At 46.6% G+C, this 17,165-nt stretch overlaps 1 protein-coding gene across 1 annotated transcript; it reads right to left on the bottom strand.

Moving 5' to 3' along the window:
• Positions 1 to 932: 932 nt before the first annotated feature.
• On the bottom strand, positions 933 to 16,910 carry hmga2 (high mobility group AT-hook 2). Its single transcript, XM_061807825.1, has 5 exons — positions 16,429 to 16,910; positions 15,290 to 15,376; positions 14,813 to 14,863; positions 3,104 to 3,136; positions 933 to 1,449 (listed from the first exon to the last, which is right to left on the bottom strand). Exons 1-5 carry the CDS (start codon positions 16,528 to 16,530, stop codon positions 1,378 to 1,380), a joined length of 345 nt encoding a protein of 114 aa, XP_061663809.1. The 5' UTR covers positions 16,531 to 16,910; the 3' UTR covers positions 933 to 1,377.
• Between the last annotated feature and the right edge of the window lie 255 nt (positions 16,911 to 17,165).

Here is a 17,165-nt window from a genome sequence, read left to right on the forward strand (position 1 = left end):
CTCGTCTGTAGAAATGGCGGCCATTTGATTGAGGGCGCGTATTTATCACGTGAATGCAACCCAAGGACACAGTGATTAATAACGTTTAAAAAAAAAAATCTGCCCTTTTTGATGCGAGAATTCCACTTGACAGCGATAATACATATTTACAATTGTATTTAAGATTTTTCTCTGGGGGTGAAATTAGGAGAACTAAATAGACCACCTGACCCAGGTCGCACCCAGGCAGCATCGGTGTCGGAATCAGGCTTTAAATTAGTTACCCAGAATTCAAATAGGCTCGAACATTTTAAATCAAATTGTGTAATTCTTGGATATTTTTCTTCCTTAACCGAGCTACACGCATAACAATAACCGGTGTGACGGTCTGAGCGCTCCCGGTGCTGCAAAGTCTCTTTGTGAGGCATGCGCGTATATTTTGTCAACTTCCGGCCATTCTGAAACATCCCCATCCATGCATGTGCCATTCCACAACTTGTCGCCGAGTGTTCATGTCTTTTTTTTTTTTCCTCAACTTTTGTTTTAAGGTTAGGGTTAAGTTATAACATATTTTAGCTCCCTCTATGTAGAAGAAGGGGAACTTTGAGACCGGAGGATTTCCCAGTAAACGTCTGCTACGTACCCAGAGTTCCCCTGTTAGTAACGCATGCGCATTCATCACAAGGAGACTTTCCAGCACGGCGGAGCCCTGAGACCGTCACACCAGGTGGAATTGGAGCATTTTTCCTCTCTTCCACTTCAAAGTCAGCAAAAGGGAATATCGCTAAATGATTATCGTGACCGGTCATCCTTTGGTGTGTGCGTGGTGGAACAAAAGTAAACCCGTTAAATATTAATGATCACAAATCCGATTACGGTGGTTTTGAATGGGCGGATTTTTGTTTTTGGTGTTTACTAAATGTAAAGATAGTGTGAGGTGATTTTTTTGGGGGGGGGGGGGGGGGGCTGAGCGAACAACTTTAGCAAGCTTGGCTTGAGTTCAGGAATATTTGAAGAAAACTGCCCTGAGGAAAATGTGCGCCTCCCTGTCCTTGGTGGTCATGCATCAGTTTGGGTATAACATGCCGTAGAAGACCTGCGAGAAAATAAAAAAATGGAAAAACAAAAAAATTGTTTGGGAGAGCGTGAAGCGCGAGCGCGTCTCCGAGTGCGCCAAAAAGGCGTTTCTGCACGTTGCGGCGTTTTGGAAGGGGAAACGTCTTTCGCCTGCTCGGTGACGGGTCCCCCGCGTCCAGTGACAAAGCGAAATACTGGACGTGGACTGAAGGAAAAGTAAAAGGACATGTGGAAAAGGTTAAAAAACGAGTGGTCAAGGTAGTCTTTTCCCTTTGAAAGACCTGACAGCTGAATGAGGTAGAGGTTTCATGGTATGGAAGCTTAATCTTCCTCCGGGGACTCCCCGCCCTCTTCCTCCTCCTCCTCCTCCTCTTCTTCCTCTTCTTCTTCTTCCTGGCAAGGAAGAAGGATCAATTTTGATCAGTTGCGATACGCGAAATCAATCAGTACAAGACAACAGGTTTGTTAGGACTCGGCGTTTTTCAGTGTTTTCACAGAAGAAACGGAGACGCTTGGGGGGAAAAAAAAAATCCAAAGTCGTCATCATTTGATTTTTGTGTTTCTAAGAGAGTTAGTTAGTTACTTAAGAGAGTAGATGAGAAATAATAATTTTGGGATGGAAAGAAGATGCTACCTTGTGACGAATTTTGTTTCCAATCTCTCGCCGATTTTATTACCTTTTTTTTTTTTTAATCATCGAGGGCGTACCATCACCTGAGCGGAAATTATACATTCCCATCCCCTGCGCCCACAAGATGAATTTCATTTTCCACACGGCTTCATTGCGTATACGGAGAGGCTAACTGGCACAGTCTCGAGCCCCCTTCCCTTTCCCAGGCCACGGGAGGGGAAACCCATTGAGCGTTTTTCTGAAACCCGCAGATCAGCTTCCATTCATTAGCGCCCGCGTACGGCGGCCTCGGAGAGCCGGCTAAACGCTACCACGTGTGACGGGCGCAGACCAGAACAGAGCCGCGGACGGGCGGGGGTGGGCGGGCCGACGGCCACAAAAGAACCTCTAATCATACTGCGCCGACTTCACAAAGGTGATTTGCATGCCGTTAAGGAAAATATATGGAAAAGGTGAACTTTGCAATTTTGTCGCTGTATTATGATGGAAATAAAGACTCGTTTGCATGATGGCACTATTTCAGCGACAGAGACTCTCCACACTTTGCTTTACAGCCACAGGTCCATTTGTCGGTAATCAAATTAAAGTACAGATACTTTACTTAAATACTTTAAATAAAAAAAGCAATTCATCACAGTACACAGTACAGTACGAGCGATTACGAGTTAAGTTAGCGCTCAAACGTATCAAGGCTCACCCCAACCTGCACGCCGGAATGAAACGGTTTTGAGGTTTTTCTGTTTGGCCTGCGATAAAGCAGCCCATCAAGGTGGGTGAGCTAAATGACATTTTTATGGTTTGCAACCCCTCCCCCCACCCCACCCCACCCCCAAAACCCCCGGGCCTCACAGCACCTCCCGACTACTTCAGGCCCCGTTCCCACAAAGCCACAAATCAGAGGTGAGTTATGCAAGCGGCCTGTACCAGCAAACACTGGGAGGTGGGTAGATTCCTGGACAGTGAGGGCATGCTGGGGGTGGGGGGTCCCGGGCGGTGTTTCGCTCATGAGCGCGCTCGCAATTGGACGTCACGTCTGCACGTGCGGGAGAGCGGGAGAGCGTGCTTTGCCTTGGAATTCGCAGAGTTAGACAAAGGACTTCTCTTTCTTTTGTTTCGCAGAACTCGAGGTGAACTTGCGCTTCAAACCAGACTAATCCAGCCTCTGAATGCGCCGGCCGTCCTGAATAGACTTAAAAGAAGTGAGAACATTCCGGGCTCGTGTTTCAAAAAACGAAAATACATATTGAGCAAGTGACTTTGATTAATATTGATTGTGGGCCTGCCTTTTGCAAGTTTTTGTAGCTTTTCGAAACGACTTCGCACCCCGGGCGTGCGTTTGTGTGAGATCACTCGGGCGAGCGTCAAACGATTTGATGTGCCGAACGAGAACGCTGTGAAATGATGCGGATCGCTTACCTGAGCAGGCTTTTTCTGGACGACTTGCTGTGGCTGCAAGAGAGCAAGACAGGGAGAAGTGTGATTACTCCTACTTGGCAAGACTGAAACAAACACTTGCTAAAACCAGCCTCGCTTTTCACTTCGGTTTGAATTGAATCGTTCAGGTCTAGAATCTTGGAAACATTTTCACTTAAGGAGGGCGACGGGGTAAAGTGGCAAGATGGAAGGAAGCCTTTTCTTACTAAGAAAAACATCCAACCCTGCTCCAGTTTGCAAAAACATACATTAAGTCCCACATGCAGTTTCGGAAAATGTTTTATGGTCTGGCGTTTTACGGGCAGGTCTCACTTTCTTTTCCTCTCAAATGTATATTTGTTCCAAGCTGCAGTCAGCGTTGCCGCAAAAACCTCCGCGCTTCCACTCCAACGCTGAAAATAAAGATCTTTGACTTTCAGCGTGACGACAACCCGACATATAAATCCGATTCAACAAATATGGCAAGTCCGTGACATGCCAGGGTCCGTGGCCAAAGTCAACTCCAAACAATATAAACTGACCGATCATAAAAAGGCAACAATTTTATAGGGAGTATCCCAGGGCTAGCCTGACTTTTATGGCAAATGGCAACGGGCCAAAGGAAGCGAATACCCACCGCGGGGGCATTATAAGCGCCAAGAGAATTCCAGCGGATGACTTCAGTATATAAGATGCAGCTGCCCTTCACACCTCATCGAGATCGAGACCTCAGCGAGCCGAAACCGCGGGAACGTCGTACTCGGACGGACAGCGCTAAGCTCCGCGTGTACGACGTAAGAATGGAACATTCCCGGGATTGAAACGTGTTGGGACTGCTCAACGCAAAAAGACGACAAAGACAAACAAGTCTAAACTCAAGCACGAAAGCATGCGAGAGAGAGAAAGATATTGTTTCAAAGGCTGGATGTTGTTTTTTTTCCCCACAGTTCTATCAGTCAGACATTATAGAGATCCACTTAGAAGCTACTACGGGGCAAAAATCACATAATTGGGCTGAGTTCTCTCTGAGACTTTGGGAAAAAGCGCTTCAGGACTCAACAGACGGAAGTCTTGAATCTCAACGCGATGTCCTCGACGGACCAAAATGTGTCACTGAATTTTGTCTTGACGTTGGAACCGATACTTCCGGTGTTAGACGAGATGTTCTGTGGCTAAACGCTACTTTCATGTAGCTTTTTCTTCAGGACTGCACAGACACCGGTGCGGTGTGAGGGCCGTCCTAAGCCGTCCTAAAGCTTTACAGGAAGTAGCGTTACAGCAGGCTAACAGCTGAGCGGCCCGGCCGCTCTGAGAATGCAAGGAGAACACGGAGGTGTATCCTGTCCTCGTAATCCAGGCCAGCTGCGGGCAACGGCGCTTCCCCGTGCTAAGATGGCTCTCAGCAGCTGGTGGCTTTTGGACCCCGCCGGAATGCCGAGAGGCCAAAAAACAGCCACGGGATGGCCGCGCCAACACCGGACGGGTAACACAAGATGGGCGCAAAAACACAGCGGCTTCATCTACTGTTTAATGAGCTTAAGTTTCCTCAAGTGGCTAAAAATAAATCAGCACGTACCAAAGTTGACTGCAGCTGCCGGCAGATCAAATGCGAATGGATGTCTGTGTATATAGCGTGACAAAATCAAAGTTTTTGACAAGAGATGCTTTGAAAGTCAGCCCTCCTGATACAATCCCTTCATTTTTGACCCTACATCGGAAAAAGAGTGAATAAAAGCTCACATCCATTGCAGCAAAGCACCTAAAAGTGAGGATCATAAAGTACCAACGCAGAGGAGTACAAAAAGTGCAAAAAGGAAGCTTTACGCAAATAATGGATACCCCTATCCCCAAAATAGATGCAAATGTGTGAATGTTCAATACAAAACTGTTTTCAACCACGTGACTACATCCGGGGCCGCCGTTCACTCTCATGCTTTTAGATATAGACCGGAGTTACACAAATGTTCGTACGACTGTTAAAAGTGACACGTGGTGGCTGAAAAGACTTTGGAAAGTTATCGGGGCTCATGAGAAACCGATACGACACGAAGTGTTCTTTGATCGACAATATCGACCCACACGCCTCGGAAAAACACAAATGGACCACACAACTGTGGGCGTCGGTAACCTATCTCTTTACGATGCCCGTTTGAGCAACCGATAACATAGCAGTGCGCCCCCACTCATACGCCTTTCTGAAATGATTCCTTCTTAGTTACGTGTATTTGCGTGAATTCACTAAACCAAGATGGCGCCCGCGTTCTAAATCGGAAGGTTTGTGACGTCTACATGTGGGGTTGACTGTACTTCTGTGGTTGTTTTGGTGAAGGTCATATAAAAGTACCACATATTGCAGTACTTCATCTATTTCCATGTCTATTCTTATACCTCTTTGTATTTTTTTCCTCTCATAGACCATAAAAAAGTAACCATTTTACAAAATCGACTCCCTTTTGGCAAAGACTGCTCTTTCTCTCCCAGTGCCCTCGCCAAGACCTTTCGCTCCTTTTGTCCCCCACCGCCCCCCCAAAAAAGAGAGAGAAATCACCACATTGTCTTTCACTTACTGTGGCGGCTTTTTGATGTCGCCCAGCTCTGACACTATGAATCACTCGTAGGCCCCAGCAGCTGCTCGGTCGTACAAGCGAGTCGGGAGACAGCTTGAGGCGTAGCGCGAGGGCAAGCCCATTCAAAGGAATGTTGGGTAAGAATGACTCAAAAGGAGGGGGAGTGCGGTTGGGACCCCTTTCTCGGCTGAAACACAATCCCCCCCCCCGTATCCCCCACCCGGTCTGCTGCTGGAAGAATGCGAGCGCTCCTCCCGGGCTTTTCACCCACCCAGAAGTCCCGTCCGATCAAAGGGAAAAGCCTTCACTCCCCAGCAAGTACACTGCACAGGCCGCCATTCATAAGAGACTCAAGGCCGGTCGGCTCGCTCCTCTCCTTTGTGTCCAAATGTTTTAGCCTCAACTTGAGTCACTTAAAAAAAATAAAAAAATCCTCGCATGCACAAATGCCGTGACCATTTTATAGCGCTTAGATACAGTATGTGTGGTTAAAAAAAAAAAAACAGCTTTACTACATCAGGATGGGCACGTCTGCTTTGTAAGAACGTGCAAGAAATGTGAATTTTCACCTGAATTTTACCTGTGTGAAAATATAAAGGACATGGCGGTTTAAAGGATATGTGGATGGGAGGGATTCAAAACCCCAATGGCCCTCACTCTTGTAGTTGAAGGTTGAGTCCAACTTCGATGTTTGGGCCTCGTTGTATATTCTACGTAGGTAATGTCGTTTGCGCGCTAAGTTAGGCTAACTCGGGCCGAGCAGCTTCAACGCGAACGATACGGCACCAATTTGGGCAATAAGATGACCAAAGATAAGACTTGTTAAATTTCCGAAAAATGCCCCCGTGGCACTAGTTGTGAAGCTACTCACGTTTGGAAATTTTCCAATTATGAGTCTGTAAAAATAAGTTCGAATTAGAATTGTATTACGAAAACAAGGTGAATGTACTTGTCCAATCGGATTTCAGTCTCCATGTTCCCATGGCAATAAAATCTAAAATCTCCTCACGGCCTTCAGAATTACTAGTGCGGGCTCATCTAATTAAAATTATATTCACAAGTCTTTCTTTAACCCACCAGTGTCAAACTCAAGGCCCCTGGGGCCAGATCCGGCCTGCCAAATGATTTTTGTTCAAATCTGTACCAAAATATCAAATTGTACCAAACCATCAGCAATACTTTAAAAACACCTTAACCTATATTTGTAATTCCAAAACTAGCTCATAAATTTCCCGTGTAAATATGATGAGGTGACAGATTTTCATGGTTTCACAGTCACAACGGCCCTCTGAGGGAAACCCGTAATTACAACGTGGCCCACGACAAAAATGAGTTTGACGCCCCTGCTTTATCCAATCAAATTTCACAGTTTAGTAAGCTGGCTCGCGTTCAAAAGTTCTCACGACCGACTTCAACTCGCCAAACACATCTGTAGCAATCCGCATATATTATTTATTACATTTTGTGATCGGCATCTCTAAATTTGTTCATGTTTTTGTCAAATTTTTAGACAAATACTCATTTCCAACGTGGAGAAGTCCAAAAGGTGAACCGCGTTGCACGTAAACAACGTGCGACCGGTTCCGGCTCCGCTGTCCTTGCCGAGGTTTTCATTCTCCCTTAAGATAGGAGCTGCTGTTTGCTCTAGTTAACCGTTAGTGAGCCCGCTAACCTTTGCACCTCCTTTGAAGCCCGGTTGGATAATTGGAGCGGCGAGGTCGGACCTCCACAAACACACATGGCCGCCTGGGCGAAGCGGCTGTAATGGGATACGCGTCGGACGGAGCGCTGCGTCGTTGGGTGTCGGAGGCTGTAAAAATCCGGAATGCCTGACATTTAAATAGTTAAAGTTTAACAACTGGGCCTAATAGAGCACTTTGCCTTGGTGAACATTTTACCTATATGGCAGGTTTGTGGAGCGCTTGGGAATAAACACCGTCTGCCCGGAGATACAGCAGATGCCACTGGAATGATGAATTTTTAGGTGCCTGTCCAAATATTGACGTCATTATGCAATTACATCTCAATCGCAAAATACATTTATTTTAAAATCATTTTCAGTTTTGTTCTACCTTGGGTTTTTTTTTTTCAGCACAAAGCGTATTTTTGCCCATTTGCAGATTATTATTTTCTTAGGGGCAGGACCTATCATTACTTTGTTGAAAAACTCACCTGTTTGCTGTTTTGAAGCAAGCAAAAGCCATAGCTCATATTAAAATACTGCTTTGCATCTTAGCATCTCCCAGTTGAACTGAACTTCAGTCGGGCCATAACGCTGCAGCTATTGAATATTTGAATCGATTCTTCTCCTGATTATCCCATTCGTTTACCGTCATTTCCGGCCGATAAGCCGCAACTTTTTCCCCCACGCTTTCAACGCTGCGGCTTATGCGGTGATGCGGCTAGTTTGTGTGTTTTTTTTCTAACGGCCGCAAGGGGGCCCTCGAGCGGGAAAACGCAAGAGTGAGACCAGTGGAATATATGTGCCGAGGAAGTGACTTTTACCGGTATGTTTTTTTTTTATTTTTTTTAACTGGCCCTGTTAAAGCTGCGCTAGCGTGTTGCTGATGTTTTACTGCCATGTCTCAGTGATTTTTACCGGTATGTTTTTTTTTTCTTTTTTTTTAACCAGCCCTGTTTGTGCTCCCGTGTTGTTGCTATGTTAAGCTAAACTAAGGTATTAAAACTTTGAAAACGTTCTGTGTACCTTTTACACAAGTGCGGCTTATCTATGTAACAAATGGTATTTCCTTCACAAATCTACTGGGTGAGTCTTATAACCAGGTGAGCTCTGTAGACCAGAAATTACGGTAATTGAATAATGGGATCAAAATGGATTTTTTCGCTATTGAACAACACCGTGCATTGTGATCTTCATGTAATACCACTGCCATCCTCTTGTGCCATACTGTAAAATCTGTGACTTTGACTGTGTGTGGCTTTAGGTGGGGTCTTTATATATATATATTTTTTTTAGAACCAAACCAATTAGAGGTTGACCTGCGTCCCCGCAAAAAATTGAATTCGATCATATCTAAACCTTCCTCTAAATGTAACCCAAGGTGATACGTTATCGGCCGCTTCCTCGTTGGCCAAACACTGAGCTTTTCCGTCAACATCGGCAATGCAAACCTCAGGTCGCCGTGGCGACGCAGGTAAGCACACGGCCCGGAGTTCAAACAGACATTTGCGGGCTTTACCGGGGTCAGGCAAACACGTCACGCTATCGCGGGACGAGTCATACACCCAGCGGACGTAACGGGGGGAAAGTGCCGTATGTTGTGCTAACCTGAGGGTAACATTGCTGGAAACGGTGCACATTTTCAAAAAAGTTGTTCCTCTCCCACCACGCGCTGACCCGTTGACGCCACCCACTGTCCCGACAGCCGCTGCCCCCACCAGAGTTATGAATTGCACCTATCAGGGTCCGACGATTAGGGGGAATTTGCCGAAGGGCCCTTTGTAGAGCAGAAAACTGTCCGTCGTTGTAAGGAATGTGGAAAATTCCTCACAGACAAGCAGCCTTTTGTTTGGAAACGGTTTTTTTTTTTTTTCGAGGGGGGGGTGCTTGGTGTGGAAGGAAAGAAAGGCGCAGACAAATTGGACTGGCTCCATTTAGGAGCCTCCGCTGTTTGAAGTGAAATCTGTTCCCAGAGTATCTGGAGGGGGGGGAATGAAAAAAAATCAGGGTAAAAGGCAATGCAACAAATTTGCCCTGGCTCTTTTTTTTCCACCCCCAAGAGTGGTTCCCCACTTTTTACACTAAGTCTAAAAAAACCCGAGACTTTTTTCCAAAGAAATAATCCACATATATCACCATCATGTCCAGCATTAAAATTCAGTATTGTTACTAAGTGTTAATAAAAAACAATACATAATAATATGTTTGAAGTCACCGTAACATTATGTACAGTTTCAACATTACCACTGCGCCTACGTTCTTAAATCAAGATTCAACTCAAACCAGCAATTCCTACAAATTAAATGCAAACAGCTCTCCCGAAAAGTCAAAAATAACTGAACGGTACTGTACTACGCGATGTGACTCACTAGTTTGCAGGATTAAAAACAAACAAACAAACAAACGAGAATAAGACAAAGAGAGGAATTCCACTCCCGCTTGTTCTCCCAGAGTTGCACATGCTATGAATTAACCTGTCTTGCCTGAAACGGCTCACTTCCTGCCTCGTCATAACGACGGCGCAAATACGCTCATGGCAAGAAAGTTCGTATCTATTTTAAGGATTTTTTTTTCCCCTCTTTCAGCGGCATTGTGGGGAGACGGCACGGAGATCACCCCGTGACAGCTGCGGAGCTTCCTGTGTAAAACAAACAGTCGGTGAGCTAAGTGCCCCCCCCCCCCACCCCACTCCCTCTGCAAATGCACTACTTCATGTTTATTTGTAGTTCCTGTTCAACAAGGATCGTTACAGCAGGGGAACCTTTTTTTTTTAACTCATCTAAAAAAATTTTGAAGAGTCGTTACAAATCAGTTTGCGTGCGGTAGCGTAAGGATGATGGCCCAAAATCACCCCCCCACCCGCCCCCAGGGGAATTCCAGAGAGTTCAAACAATGTGCCAAGTTTGCAGTTGACCAAATTTCCTCATCCCTCTGTGCGAGGGGAATAAAGGAAGAATTCCACTCTGAGAATGTCAAATAGCTGTGTTAGTGTGAAATGGTTCAAGTGTTCCACAGTCAGCAGCAGGAAAAAAAAAAAAAAAAAAAGAGAGGTGGGCGCGCATGATAAGCGGGGGTGACCTGTGGAAATCCACTAAGGTCCCCGGAGACCTCCTAATGCCGGGACAAAGGTCTCTATTGGTTGGAATTCAGCCCTTCTTGCAGGCAAAACGAGGGGAAGGTGTGTGTGTGTGTGTGGGGGGGGGGGGTATGAGGCGCGTTCTCTGGCCGCCGACACCCCCTCCCCCCTCTCCGTATGCCCCTCACTCAAAAACTCCTTTTAGTATGTGTGTGATCTCTGGGGTCTCTCCCGCTCGCCCCGTTGCAGACACCCCGAGGGAACCCGTGTGGTCTAGTACAACCCGTTTAAAAATAACTGAAGGAAAATGTAGCCAAGAACATTAAAAACACAAGACAAAAAACAAACTAGAAAAGATGTTATTTTTTAATTCTCTGGATATATTTAGAGAGGCTTGATAAGCCCACTTCACCTCCGTCGCTAACCAAAACAGCAGCACCGAAGCACGGAAACGGTCTACCGGGGGAGTTACAGTATTATGGAGCCAAATATTGTAAATGAGTGTGGATCGTTAAACATAATTCGATGTTGTGTCCTCACGGACGATAGGTTCTGGGTTCAAATCCCGCCTCGGATCTCAATCGCTAACTTCCTTCCACATTCAACGTTAGCTAGGTTAGGATCATGCTCACCTACAAACTAGTTTAAAAAAATCAAATGCTGTTGAAAACTGCACCAATTGTAATTTGTAACATATTTCCACTTTTCATAAAAACGCCTACAGCACACCATGACTGGGTGAACTTTTTCTCAAGTAATAGCTGCGCAATGACGAGCTCTGTAAACCGCACTATTGAGTCCCTTTGTCTACATTTGCAAAGACAGTGCCTTGCTTTAGTCCTTCAGTTTGTCTCATTTAAAAGTAAAATCCTCCCAAGAATTGACACAGTGTGCAGCTGACGCACACATTGACCTGGAGAGAAACACTTCGAGTCGGCGTGCACAAGCCGCCCCTGTGCTAGCTCCTTTTGGGGGGTGGGGCGTCAACGTTTCATTTACACGATGATATCACCTGTCCGGCATTTAAGTATCGGTGCACCGGAATCAGAAAACTTAATTTCCACCCAGTCTTTTGCCGGATATCAAGACTCGACACGAGGCGGACTACACCACGGACTGATCGGATTTTCAGTTGCTGGAAGACGCTGAGTGGTCATCGACCAGGAATTAAGCCAATTGCACGAACGTCATCTAGGAAATGCAATACGTTACCCACCGAGCGATCTCCATCCTTCCCTTTTCTTGACCACAAAACCTGTTCCAAATTGCGTGGAAGCTGGAGCCTCTCCCAACTGATTTATCAGTCAGCTATGTAAGAAATTACATTGTCAGTGAGCCAAGGAGATATTAGTCACAGCACATTTTTTTTAACGCACAAACTTAGTCAAAAACTGAGCATGACTCATCCTGGAGCCGGGTAAATGTTCAAAATAGTAAGACTTTGATGCACCACAGGACTTGATTCACTCCTGACTCACTTTGGATCGTGCAAAAGCGTTGCCAAGAAACCCCGCACACTTAGTTCGCTATTTTCTCTTCGGGGCTTCGGCGGCTTTTGAGGGCTCGTGACTGATCACAATAGAATCTTCATCCCTTGCGAACACAAGCAACAGCTTTTCGCACACTGATTGTCGCGAAGGGTTCTCCAAGGCTGCTGGCCAGAAGCCAAGTAGTGCTTCTCATCACCTCAACCCTTCCCACTGGCTTCTCCAAGGCTTGGCACTCGCCACCGCTGTCTGACCCGAAGCCAAGAGCAGCAGAGCCGCGCACTTTTGGACTTTTTTTTTTTTTTCCAGCCTCTCGTCTTCACGCTCCATCGACTCCCCCTCACACGCGCTCGCGCCAAAACACTTGCGCTTCCTCTTCCATTCAGCCGGTCATTTCCGCGGGGTTTGCATGTGGGGCGTATTAGTCTCACAGTAGCCTCCATTGAGGACTTGTGCGGTCGCAGAAAAGAGGGAGATGGGCGCGAGGGTGACCCCGGGTGTGAGGAACTTCAGGTGGGATTGGGGGGGCTCGAACACAAAGGGGCAGCTGTGTGTGGAAGGAAGCGGGGATGCGGAGAGGAACTGGACCGCTGGCGGAGAGGAAGGCCGCGGACAAAGTCAGAGGAGTGATGAAGAGAGGCCTTACAAATACATGCGGCGCATTTCCTACTTGGCATGACTCAATACGAGCCTGTCCTCACACACAGAAAAAAACATCAGACTGGAGGTCACGATCCATGGAAGAAAACGCCTGACTCATTTCCCAAGTCCGAGCGTGAGTCAAGGTACAGTCATCCTCAAAACGGTCACGTTTTGTTTTTGTTAGTGTAGTGAAAGTGGGCGTCCTACCTGGAGGAGTCCCTAGGTGGGAATTTCAAATCAGCTGAAGTTTGCAAGCATTTATTTTGGACTTTGACCCATTCCGGACTCTGGTGGAACTCGGTCAAATGCATTGTCGCCAGCAGATGAAGCAACGCGTAAACAACGCATCCCAACTCTGATACATGAATCTAAATCTCTGCCTTCTCCGCGCACATCAAATAGTAAGAGACTTTCCAAAAACTGCAAACAAGACCGGGCAAGCACTTGCGCCCCACTGATTTCAGATCAATTCAAATCGCTGTTACATTGCGTCGAAGCAAGCCAAGCGCTCTGGAAATCAAATTCCTTTTCTTGTTTGTCAAGGGGGGGGGGAAATACTTTGGGTTTTCCTTTAGGGCCCATCACTGAAGGAACAAGAAACAAAGTGGTCCACAGATGACCGTTCTCCCTCCATGGCCACGTGTCTGACTCAAATCCAGGAAAGCCTACTGTGTCGCAAATGCGCCTTTATGGGAACGTGCCAGCTGCCACTGCACAGATCTTATCTTTATCCCCGACGTCTATGCTCGATCGTCGTGAAAAATGGCAAATTTGTTACGTTGGTACAGCAGTTCTTTTATCCAGACAGACTCTCAAAGGCCGAGGCTTTTGGTTGTGGAGTGGTTATCTAAAGAGCAGACCGTCGAGAGTTGATGTCAAGGCCACAGCGTGGGCGTCGGAGCCGAGGTGCGTGTACCTGGGACACGCAGGCACCGGCAGAAACACCAGTACAAAGAAAGCACTGCGGCAAACTTCAAGCGCCTCCTTATCAGTTCAGTTCAATGGTTCAGTGGCGGCCTTGCAGCTGCGTTGAGAAACTGATTTGCTGGCGTTGCAGCTCATGTGATCAACTTCCTCACTTGAAGCCCGTCTGAAGAAGTTGGCAAACACTGCACATCCAGTAAAAGTTTTTTTTTTTTTTTTTTTTTTTAAACGGTCTCGCTATATCGCAAATTTTCACCTTATGGGGGTGGGTCTGCCACGTATCTCCCTCGATCCGCTGCCGTTGAGGCCCAGCAGACCACCAGAAGAGAGCGGCGGCGACAAAATGCGGAATCTAGCGAACACGCAAACAGCCCATCGCGGCACAAACCTTCCTGGTGGCACCTCTGACTCCATTTCCTTGCGCTATCAATCATGCCTGCCACTTCGGTGCTGATAAACACTGAGGCCTTCAAGCTGTCACAGGCATTATTTCAGTTTTCCTGTGGTCGGACTGGAGGGTAAACATTTTCTTTGACTGATAACGGTAACATTGGGGTTTGGGGGGGGGGGGGGGTATGGGATCTCCTTGAACGCATTTACACTGCAGAGAAAAGTGAACCAGTGAGGCGACATAATCCCGTTTAATGACGCCACAAGTCATTTCTCAAGATGTATTAAAAGCAGGTGGCAAAGCTACGCGTTGAGTTACAAAAGGCTTTTCAATAACAGGAAGTGAGCGCGCGGTAATAAAATCCGTCACTTGAAGTGTTTCTCTTTCTCTCTCGGGCTTTCTCGTCTATTGGCTGTTAAAACCTGGTGTTCAAGCACGGCTGCGCGAACGCGTTCAGGATGAAAAGCCTTCCGATCCCTCTGGGCCAATTTTGGAAAAAGAAAAAAAAAAAAAAAACTACTTCCGATGCCTGACTTGTATGTATCGATCCTCAAATCAAAAATCTTGATACTTTTGATAATTCAATAATTCAGAGGAACGCAATGGAAAATCAGCAGCTTCTCAGTCGCCAAAGACAAAATGGCTACACGAAAACAGAGTCACGCATTGTTATTATTCCACCTCCACATGCAGCCAGCCATTCAATTTTACAGCACAGTTACGATAAAGGAGCCGTGCCGCGGTAAAATATGCATTACCAAATAGACAATAACATTTTACAGATACATTTTTATTTGCAATCAATGTAATTAGCTGTCACTGCTAAGGGATTTCGATAGAAACACAATCCGCAGCGCAGCAGAAAAACGCGTGCCGACTGATTATTTTCCAAAGTGAAGATTTCAGTCCCGGGTTGCACAAGTAGTAGACGCCCAACCACTTACCCATTTCCTGGGTCGCCCCCTGCGTCTTTTCTCCCCGGTCGCCTCGGCTTTCTGCAGACAAAACAAATGTTGAGGACCCCACGAGAAGACAGATGATAGCGAGTTTAATAATAATCAAGTTGTATTGCGTCGTAAGTGTTTAGCGCCATAACAGGTGGTCGTTTCGCTCTTGTTTTTAGGAAATCAAGTTTGTGCGCCGTTGCCACGCTTGGCCCGCTAGTCTGCGCTCTGTCGTCCCGGTTCTACCTGCTCCATTTTTAATGCGGGCACGTGACGGCCCAAGAGAAAGACAATACCTTGTTGAATTAATCAGCAGCGGGCTTGCAAATGTTTCCAGAACTACTGAGCTGATATCAAATAAGAGCGTGCAGTATTTTTAGATGTGTACCAAACATTTCAATGACTCCCCCCCCCCCCACTTTACATTTAGTGGAATTACTGTATTTGTAGAGGACCGTGTATGTGTTTGGGAGTCACCTTTTGCGCTGCCTTGGAGGGGCCCTTATTTTTACTTCCTTTGGGGCGGCCCCTCGGTCGCTTGGGGACGGGCTCTCCGCTGGGTTCCTGCAAGGGAGGAGGAGGGTGCGACATGGGTGTGGAGAACAGGAAACAAAAGCGGGGAGCCCACACCCGCACCCTCACCGTACCCCCACACACACACTGGGCAACCCCTCTTTTCAAGCATGCGCTCATTTACTGGTGGTGGTCTCCCATTTGGTCACTGCTTTTATGGGTCGAGAGCGCCGCAAACAAAAGATTGCGAGTGTGGGCAACAATGGCGCGCATGTGTGGCCTGATAGCGTCTTCACCTATTTTAAAGCCAGGTTTTTTGTTTTTGTTTGGTTCATCTGGAAATCCGTGGAAATGTGCACATTGATGTTGCGGCACTAGTACCGAGTTCAACATTTTCACTCTTCATTTCAGTCAGTAGCAAAGCACTGTTACACAACTTTATGTACTTTGTGTATATATATTTTTTAATCCTCTAGTACCTTTTCTGTGTGAAAACTAGATTACAGGTGCCTCTTCAAAAGCAAATCAAGTACATTTGCTTTTTTTTTGTTGCTCAACTCTGCATTAGATTACCAAAAACTGCAAATTGTTTGCACTCTTAATCTTGAGATATTGCAAACAAACATATTTTCTGGACTTCCGATTGCAAAACTAGTCAATAAGATATGGTTTTCACGATAACCGCTATTTAAGGGAAACAATAACGGTCCAAAAAAAAAAAAAATTGGCTTCCATGCTCGAGAGATTCCAACTGCAGGAGACAAATTCCTTGCGTGTGTTTTTAACACAGTTGGCCGGAGTGTTACGATGCAAATTAGAATTCCGATTGTGTTTCTGGTTATGAAATACTCGAGGGGAAAATCTCCCACTTGTCATGGTGTCTGGAAACTGCACTCGTGGATGTATCTAATTAAACCTTCCAGGCTGGGAAAAAAAACGCACTTTATTATTATTTTTTTAACTTTCACAAACGTGTCACATGGGTGCAAATTTTGACAGTTTTCGAATGTGCTTTTTTAAAAAAAATATGCAACGATTTTTTTTTAAGAGGAACGTCGCTTGTTGTTATGTTTGCATGAAGAGAGGAATGAACTCATACTGACTTTTTGGAGTTTCCTGGGTCTCCCCGGTCTCCTCTTCTGGGGCTCCGCGGCCCCTGCGGGCTCCTGCGAGCTCTCGCCGGCCTCGTCCCCCCGTCCACTCATAATTCTTCGTCCCCCCCCCCCAAAAAAAAAAACAAAAACAAAAACAAAAATGTGATGGTAGATTTTGTTATCCAGTTGAGTGCCAGATGCGTGGCGGTTTGAAATGACACGAGTCGTGGGGGTTGGGGTAGAGGGGAGCCTGGAAGTTTGGGGACACGGTGAGCACCGGGGGAGCGCCGAAGGGACGCCGCGGAAGAAGCGACCCAACTCGGCTTACAGCGCACCGCGGAACCGAGGTCGACCGTGGAGCGAGGCGTGACAGATCGGCACGGAGCGTCTGAGAAGAAGCATACTAACCGCATCCACGGTCCTCTCGAAAAAAGCGCTCAATGAGGATGAGGTTTAAAAAAATAGGAGAAGGGGGGGGGACGAAATCACCTCTCCCGTGGGTGGACACGCAGGGCAGAAGGGGAGGAGGAGTTGGGAAAGTGGGGACGGGAGGGGGGTCTGGAGTGGGGCCAGAGAAAACACAGCAGACGGATGCCTGGCGCTGGGCCAGTCGTGACAGACCGCATTTATGAATTAAATTCACATTTTCACACGTTTCAATGGAATGCGAGCAGCAGACAGCCATTGAGAGGAAAGTTCACTTCTCATTGGTGGCCTGCTGATGATATCGGCTCCAAAATGGAGGA

This window comes from Syngnathoides biaculeatus, chromosome 20 (assembly GCF_019802595.1).
Source record: "Syngnathoides biaculeatus isolate LvHL_M chromosome 20, ASM1980259v1, whole genome shotgun sequence".
NCBI classification, from domain to species: Eukaryota; Metazoa; Chordata; class Actinopteri; order Syngnathiformes; family Syngnathidae; genus Syngnathoides; species Syngnathoides biaculeatus.